This window comes from Cyclospora cayetanensis, unplaced genomic scaffold, assembly GCF_002999335.1.
Source record: "Cyclospora cayetanensis isolate NF1_C8 unplaced genomic scaffold, CcayRef3 CcayRef3_contig_113, whole genome shotgun sequence".
In the NCBI taxonomy this organism is placed as follows: domain Eukaryota; phylum Apicomplexa; class Conoidasida; order Eucoccidiorida; family Eimeriidae; genus Cyclospora; species Cyclospora cayetanensis.
Window position 1 is genome coordinate 118,147 of NW_020312052.1, and position 8,536 is coordinate 126,682.

At 54.1% G+C, this 8,536-nt stretch overlaps 1 protein-coding gene across 1 annotated transcript; it reads right to left on the reverse strand.

Annotated features, from left to right (window-relative positions):
- Positions 1-4,078: 4,078 nt before the first annotated feature.
- Positions 4,079-8,310, reverse strand: LOC34618717. Its single transcript, XM_026335549.1, has 7 exons — positions 8,229-8,310; positions 6,888-7,135; positions 6,384-6,511; positions 5,879-6,236; positions 5,558-5,848; positions 4,808-5,275; positions 4,079-4,672 (listed from the first exon to the last, which is right to left on the reverse strand). Exons 1-7 carry the CDS (start codon positions 8,308-8,310, stop codon positions 4,079-4,081), a joined length of 2,169 nt encoding a protein of 722 aa, XP_026191334.1.
- Between the last annotated feature and the right edge of the window lie 226 nt (positions 8,311-8,536).

An 8,536-nucleotide genomic window follows, 5' to 3' on the forward strand; every position in this document is an offset into this window, starting at 1 on the left:
AAATTGAGATAATGGAGGTATGAACACTGTCTTGGATATGCGGGAAGATGGAATGGAGAAGAGAAGTCTACTGAAGCATCATTCACCCCAGGAAAAGGGAGCTCATGTCCATAGTCAGATTCGTGTCTAAGAGGTCAACTGCAGTTAATTAAATCGTCGGGGAGAAGGACAAAGAAGTGTCAGCAAAGCATCCTTAAATCAACAGCCGATACACCTCAAGCCATACCCACCTCCTTAAAACGATGGATCGCCACAGCTGGCTTTTGTGCGTGTTAATAACAATACTGATAGAAATTGTAGTTCCTCCACGGCCCATGATGCCAGACTTTGCAGCAGCCTTCGGCGGTTGATCAGATATTGGATCTTTTGCAGCCATCAATGCGTCAGTAGGGGGGCAGCGCACTCTTCGACCAGAAGGAGCTGTGAAGCCTAGTAAGAGGTCCTGTTTCGGTTCATGGCACTGAAATGTCCAAATACTGGGCAATAAAGACAGAAATGGCATTTTTGATAGCATTTTTAATGGCGTACACATGAAAAACAAGAGATGTGAGTGGCAGTGGGACCAGCATTTACCGGAGTCAAAGGAGTCTGTACCGGGTCACTTGTGAACTGCCAGGTTCGTTCGTGTAGGGAGACTGCGGAGGGTCACTACTGTTCACAATATCTTTTTGATATATTTTTGGTGGAATAATTTTATTAAATACGAATATGTGTTGCAACAGAAGGATACGATCATGGGACTAATGTACAACACAGGTAAATATGTGGACCATTGGTGAAAGAGGGGAGGGCTCCGGTGTCATGGGGTGTCACCTCAGCTGTTAACTGAAGGTCCACTGCACCCTCTACTACTCGCGGGGGATATCTCTTGAGCGCCTACAACTCATTTTTTCTTTGACTCATCTGGTTTATGCCTAGAATAAAAACACACTCGCAGCGGAGCTGCAATGCCACGACGCTCTGGGCCGTGCATTTAGCGCTCCACAGAGCTCGGGAAGTCGATAAGCGAAAAGGACCTGCGACTTTCATCTTTCCTTCGCTGCTTCTCCACTCAGCTGGTTCCTGTATATCAACTATACCTCTCCATAAAGGACCTGCCCCTTGCACGTTCTAAGGAAGCAGTGAAACCGACGCAAGAATTTGTTTTACATGAAAAGAGAGGGCCCTTCATGTAGTCTGAGGTCACTCCATCTGTTGGACCCCGAGGCCAAGCCTCTGCCAGCACTAATTGCTCCAAAGGTGCCCTCTTTAAATATTTTTTGTTATTTCTGCGAAGTGCAGAAGCTCCAAAGATCCGCCGCCCCCCAGTTCACAATAGATTCGCCGATACACCACCCCACTGTCGCGACACAAATTCCCCCTGACCAGATTGAAGCCACAAACCCACGGCGACGGGCCACGTGAGCCTCCATTCAGGATCTCAAGAGCTCTGAGTCTCCACTTTCAGCCTCGTTTCCAGACAGAACGTCCAGAAGGGGTACACCGCAGCTTCACTGTTTGACTAAGAACGCGCCGTCGTGAGCAGCCAACCGTGGACCTTCGTAATCTTCTTCGTTCTTCTGCTCTCTCTGTCAGACGAAACCAGAACTACTGCACACGCGCACGCCCTACAGCTCCCCTTGATACCCCTTCATCGTTGGCGGTCGATACCCTCTTCTCCAGAGTCCTTTTCCTCCACGAAGCACACTCACCTACTTCCACAGAGGCGACATTGAGCGTGCATGAGGAGCAGCCACTGCAAACTCAAAAGGCATGCTGAAACTTGCAGTCCCGCCAGAAGGTAACCGACGGAAACCTGTCAAAAAGATGCGCGTGGTCGTTCCTGAACAGTCCCTATGCGGATCCCATGCATTAACAAGCTCTGAGATGAGAGGCACACGCATATATCAAAACGCAGAAGTTGAGGAGGCTGTGTTAAACCCCAGCTTAGCGGAGCAAGCAAAGCTTCCCGCAGGACAGCACACCCACCACTTCATAGAGCACGAGGAAGAGGAGTCAAAAGAGACAGATGAGACTGAGGAAGAGCGGGGGAAGGAAACGGCTCTTGAGTCGGAGGAGGTCGCTCGAGCGTGGGCAGAAGGAGGCGATACGGATGATGAACAAGTTCGGCAGGCTAAGCGCGCGTCCCTCTTCGCATTTACATGCGCGTCTCAGCCTGAGCAGATGCGGCAGGAGTCGCCTCTTGCCCCTGCCTTCCCGGCAATTAGCCCTGACACCGACTTTGTAATGCGCAAAGAAATCCCTGTAGTGAGGCATGCAGAAGGCTTACCGCAAGCAGTTGAACTCCACGGGAACAACTGCGTTTCTGAGGCTGAAAGATTCGTTTGGCACTCCCTAATGATGATGCCAGAGGTTACCTGGCACATGTGGAATGACAGTCTAGGAGGTTTTGAGCCTATGACTGATCCGCAGCAGCCATTTGAAGGGTCTGAAGTTGCGGAGGAGGACTTGGGAGATTATGGGGAAAACCTCTTTCTCGATAGCTTCAGCGGGCATGGAGCGTCATCCGATGAAGACTCCGTAGGACACGTCCCACCCATAGAAGAAAACTGTTTCGCGTGAAGGAGGAGAGGCAAAACGTGAAGATCAAGGGGCTGACGGAGAGGGGGAGGAAACAGGGTGTCGGGGGAGTCAAGCACAGCTGTGTGTGGAAGACGCAGACGATGAAGAACTCACGGCGTCTACAGCACCAGCTCTCACATATGAGGAAGAGCAATGCGTGGCAAAACTAGCCAACGAACTAGCCAGTTAGCTAGCCGCGAACCAATAGAAACAGGAGCCAAGCATCAGGACGGCAAATCTAAGGGAAACGTGCAGTGGGGCACCCCACAATTGCTCGACCTCGTATCAATGAACAGCCGCCACGAAGAGCGCAACGGCTCCTTTTCCCTTTTGGACTTACTGAAGCGGCAGGTGCGCACTTCTCGCCTGGCCTTTTCCGGGTGGGAGGTAGCTGTAGCAACTGTGGCTTCCTGTGGATCCAATAATGGAAAGAAATGAAAATCGCAATTGGTTTCGAATTATAGCCCAGCAAGCAACGCCTTCGAGGAGAGGTTCCCGACGCTGAAGAGAGAAAGAGAAAAAGCGTCAAAGGCGTGACTTGATGAATACCTACCTATAAAATAGCGGAGAGGCAGATCGCTGAAGATTCCGTTGGCCACTTGAGAGAAGGAAACACAATCCTTATATCACCTGCCCATCCATTCCTATCTATCGCACACGCCTCCTGGTTCAAGGACGTCTGAAGGAAGTGTACCTCTTGCCACACGAGACGCGTGGCTTTTGCCCACGTGAATTTCGTGCAAGGCGGTGTCAAAGCATAGCAGGGGGAGGGAGAGGGCAGAGGGGAGGGGAGGGGCTGGGCCTTAGCAGCTCTCGCATTGCTCTGGGATGCTGCGAATGTAGGCAGGCACTTAAACGAGAACACCCCCAACAACTCCCCTCTGTGGCTAGCCGTATGAAGCCTCTGGGGCACGCGTGTTGCACTCCAAGGTGGGTAAACGCTGGTGTCTGGCAATGTTACTGTGAAACTAGCGAAGTTTAGACACAGCTTCGTCGTCTGCTGCCCGCGAAGCGGAGCATATCTATGGCCCGTTTGCAGCTAACTAGACGCTACTTGGGGCGTTATTTCTATAGATATATATATATATTCTTTTTAGACGAAACAGCAAAGCTAAAACCTACACTGGTCCTGTACAGACACACCTCCCAGGATTCAGAAGAACTACTTACTGAAACAAGGCTCCTTTCACAATAGTTCGCCTCGGAAGTAAGAAAGCTGTGTGTGTCAATTTACGGGGCCAGGTAGGGAGACGACAATGAGATGGAGAACATGCCCCCAACTCAGATCAGGGAAATAAGGTTCCCTCCCCTACTACAGAAGCAGTGCACCAGCGCGGCAGAGGTCAACAGCAGTCGCAGCATGGAGCAGAGGTACAAGAGTGACTGCATTCGAAAACTCGGATTCTCCTTCATCTGGAGGTTCCCGCCGTCCTAATGAGCTGTGTAGAGTTGTGCATACAAAGTGGACACAGCCGCTAGCCCGTTTTAAATATCTCCTAACTGTCGGTAGGGTCCGCTAGGCGGCAACGAGCTTTGCAGTCTGAACCGTCAGTTCGAGCAGATCCTTTTGCTGCCTTACTGGGAGAGTGCTAGGGAGCTTCCTCTGGGCGATGAGCGGAGAAAAGACCGAGAGGAAGGGCTGCAACTGCTGTTCGTCTTCACATTTCTCTGCCAAAGACAAGCACCGTGAGAGGCACGCGAATTCCTCGTTCGGCTCGATGATGTAATAAGGCACCCAACTTAGGAGGCAGACATCCCGAAGATCTCGCAACAACAAGCAAACCGCCGCCTTCACCAGCTGGAGCCGCTTGTTGGCGTCCTCTTTCTCCATGGAACTAGACAAGACGCGGCACCCATCCTCACTAGGCAGTGCAGCAGAGAGGCCTCCCCTGCCTGCTTCCGCAGTGTCCAAGGAGTTCTCCAGAGACGCTGGCTCGAACATCCGAGCGCTGCTATTGCTGCCAACGAACGCCAAGGAAGAGCTCCGCTCACAACCCCGCTGAGGCGCACCCCCGTGGACTGTCTCCTCAGCGGATTCCCGAAGACTCTCCTCCGGCTGGGGAGTCGAAAACGCACCAAACGACCACACAGGGGAACTGGGATCCTTTCGCTCCGAGGTCTTATGTCCCTCTACCGCGAGCAGGGGCCCCCCTTCTATCTCATACTCCCCCTGCTCTTCCTCCAAACCAGCAGCAGCAGCAGGGGCGGCAGCTGCAAACTGCTGCTGCCCCTCATCTTCCGTGACTGCCTCCGCTGCAAATGTTCTCGCACACCCCGCTGGACGGGCAACTGAGAGAGCTGGGGAACCCAGAGACGTTGCAGTTGTTGGCGTTGCAAATACACCAGAAGGGCGATCAGGAGGCTCCAGAAGAGGCCCCAAGAAGTCTTGCGGGCTGTCTGGAGGAGCCACTGCCAGGAGAGGCGGCTGCTGCTGCTGCTGCTGCTGCTGCTGCTGCCGCAAAGCCTCCTTCAGCGCGCGAGCAGCACACTCCATAGGGGACCCCGTTTCTCTCCCCTGTGCATGGCAACTTCTGCAGGTGCTGCTGCTGCTACGCAGTGCACCCGATATTCGCCGCAATAGGGATGCCTCTGCCTCCAGCAGCATCGCAGCGGCAGCTGCTGCTGAATCCGTCTTCCCCGCAGCCGCATCGGCGGTACCTTTTGCACTAGACAGCGCCTCCTCGCCAGTTGCTGCCGTTGGAGGGGCTGCCAGCTGCAGCATTAGAGATTCGGTGACCTCATCAAGGAGCCCATGCTGCTGCTGATACTGCTGCTGCTGATGATGCTGCTGCTCTGAAGAGCGCCTACGAATCTTGTAGCATCCCTTAACCGAAGAAGAAGAGGTGGAAGAGGAAGAAGAGGAAGAAGAGGAAGAAGACGCCTCTGCGGGGGTGCTCCGCTTTGCGGGGCAGTGTAAGCCAGATTGAAGGTGTAAAGAAGCGCTGCTTTGCAGGGTCTGCTGCTGCTGCAGGCAAGAAGAGGCGGCATGGCGCACATCTGGAGCCTTATCGTCGCTTATGGATCGACACGTTGATGCTGTCGTTGGTGCTGCTGCTGAGGCAGCAGCCTCCACTTTGGCTCTCAGCTTGTTTTTGACTCCCTTTTCACAGTCACTCGCTGTTCCCCGTGGTGATCCCCAGCTGCGGCAGATAGCCGCGGAGGGTGCTGCCCGTCCTGCGTCATCCTCTGGCATCGGCACTGCACCAGCAGCAGCAGCAGCAGCAGCAGCAGCAGGAAGACATTCTGAGGGCGTTGAGGTGTCCACTGAGAAGCGGCCTGCTGCAGCCTCCGAGGCAGTAGCAACAGCGGGAGAAGCTGCTGCAGGGGACGCCGCACGAAAGGCATGCGTCTTGCCGTTCTGCAGAAGCGTGGGGTTGTTGTAGTCGTAGTCTTCGCAGTTCTCCCTCCTGCACTTGACGGCCATATGCCAGGCCTCCTCGAATCCGTTTTTTTCCACGGAGAAGGATCGGAAGAAGCGCTGGCCATCTCGTTTCCAGTGTGCAATCCAGCGGGGGCAGGTGGGATCGAATTTAACGCCGACTTTGTGGGGAAGCGCCCTTGCTCGCCGTGCCATGTCTTCTCGTGCCTGCTGTCTCTGCTGCTGCTGGCGTTGGCGGGATAGCAAGGCACAGGCTGCAACGGCAGCAGCCATCGTTGCATTATCGACCAGGCAGCTGCTGGGGGGGGGCTCTGCTGCAGGTGTGTTGCCTCCTCCTCCACCCCTCGTTGCTGCTGCTCCTGCTGCGGCAAGTGGCGACGCAGAAGCAGCGTCTGAGCGTTTGCTGATGCGCGTCAGTCTCGTGCATCCAGACGCTGCTCGCTTGAGAGAAGGGGGGCTCAATTCTGGACGCGCTTCAGGGGGTCTCGCTCCCTCTGCTGCTGCTGCCGTTGCTGCTGCTGCTCCCTCTGCTGCTGCAGCAACGGCAGCAGCAGCAGCAGCAGAGGGAGCAGCCGCGGCATTGTTGGTGTTGTTGCTAGCAGCGGGGACGAGGGGGGCAGTGTCATCGAAGTGACGCAAGTAATCCAAAGCATGTTGCCGAGCTTCAAGAAATCCCAACTTGCGGACGGAGAAGGAGCGACAGACGCGAGTACTGCGTGTCTGAACGCGTACTACCCACATAAGGGTTTGGGAAGAGAAAGTGAGTCGATTGACACGTGGCAGCTGGCGGGCTAAACGCAAAAGGTCCTCGCGATACTTAGTGCTCAAGCTGCTGGTGCTGGTGCTGCCAACCCCCCCGCTGTTCGAAGGAACGCTAGGGGCAGACACAGTCGTACGGACTGGAGCTGCGGGGGCTGCATGTTTGGAAGCTCCTGCTAAATCCAACTCCTTTGGAGTCGAAGAAGAGGCCGCTGAGCACCATGTGGCTTCGGGAGAGAGGGCTCTTTCCAGCGGCTCTCCTTGGAGATGCGCGCATGCGGTCGTAGACTCTTGCTGGAGGGAAATATACCGCTGCAACATTTCCTGCAACTGCTGCAGCAGCGGGGGGCTCTCCCTGCTGGAGTGAAGCAGCGTTCCTCCTCCCTTCATCTGCCCTCGACAGACACGCGCTGCTGTTGCAATTGCAAGGGCAGTCTGTCAGCGCAGCCCAAGAAAAAAGGAAGGGGCTGGCGCCGTGTGTCTATGTGAATATGTATGTAAATTTATGTGAATATGTATGTGTAAATTTGTGTGTATATGTATGTGAATGTTTGTGTGTAAACTGATGTGTATGTGTAAATCTATGTGTAAATTTATGTGTATGTGTAGATTTATGTGTATGTCTGCTGCAGCTAATAGTTCTGCTACGCTGCAGCTGGAGGGGCTTCTCCAGCCGAGCGGTGTCTCTTATTCCCCAGCTGTACAGACACTTAGGGCCAATAGAGGGCAGACAAGGGAACGCAGTACCGACAAGACCACCGGGCCTAATTGCCCGGGCTCTACCAAGGGAGGCTCGACGTCGGCGCAAAAAGACGAGCCTCGTGGAAGGCATGCACAAGGCAGCAAGAAGATATAAAAAGAGAAAGGGGCAGGCGGATCGTCGTCTGCACGATATCGGTACGAGGAGATTCTCCAGGCAGCATCTGTACACTGTACACGCTGGAGTGGCTGTACACCTCAAGACTGGATGTAGAAAACACAAAAGAACGAGAAGCAGCAACAAAGAGGGGCCCCTCCCTTTTGCTGCCGCTTCACCGCGGGATCTGGGCCTGCAGAAAGCCCCAGCCGGAAGCCTTTGCCCATGGACGTGCAAAAAGAGTCAGAAGACGTCAAAGCAGACCTCACTTGGAGCGCCACGCAGCGAAAGAATCGAAGAACGAGTGCCTGTCCACGCAGTGGAAGGGCAGCGAGGCGTGGGGAGGCTTAGGACGTCGTGCAGTGTACAGCAAAAAACTTTTCCCATCCAGGAAAAGCTGCTACAGTTTGGAGTTCAAAAAGAGGCACAAACGGGAGAGGAAGACAATGGCCAAACAATTGTAAGCAAACAACTTCCTAGGAAGCATAGAGCCACAGGGGTGGCGACCTAAGTAAGCCAGACAGAGGGGCCTGAGCCATGTGGGGCGACGTGGAGGGGAGCCCAGAAACTACAGGAAACGGCTCTTTATTGTGTTTTGCACACTTAGTTTAGAAGTGGACGCGTAGAAAACACAAGACACCGAAGAAGGAATTGCCCCCGAGCTACGCCTACCTCGAATGCGACCTGGTGCGTCCGTAGAGCAGAGAGGCGGCAGATGTGTTGCGCGATCGATGGCTCGCAGAGGCGGATACATTCTGTCCGTTTTCCCAGGAACTCACTTTTTGTGTACTTGCAACGACCCGTGAAAGCCGGAACCAAACCCTAAAGATGCCGCACAGACATCACGGTAGCAACTATTCCTCTAGGAGACGAGCTGTCGATACAGCACAGGGCGTGCATAATGACCAGCGAGACAGAGGAGCAGAATCAAGGGTACCTTCCTACCCTTAGACTGATTTGCATTTTTCAGAGTACTTTGT

Coding starts and splice junctions, on each gene's coding strand:
- LOC34618717 (XM_026335549.1), bottom strand. CDS start 8,310: ATGTATCCGCCTCTGCGAGCCATCGATCGCGCAACACATCTGCCGCCT. Junction 7,136..8,228: donor CGCACCAGGTCGCATTCGAG/GTAGGCGTAGCT, acceptor CTGCGCTGACAG/ACTGCCCTTGCAATTGCAAC. Junction 5,276..5,557: donor GCGACGATAAGGCTCCAGAT/GTGCGCCATGCC, acceptor CTAATGCTGCAG/CTGGCAGCCCCTCCAACGGC.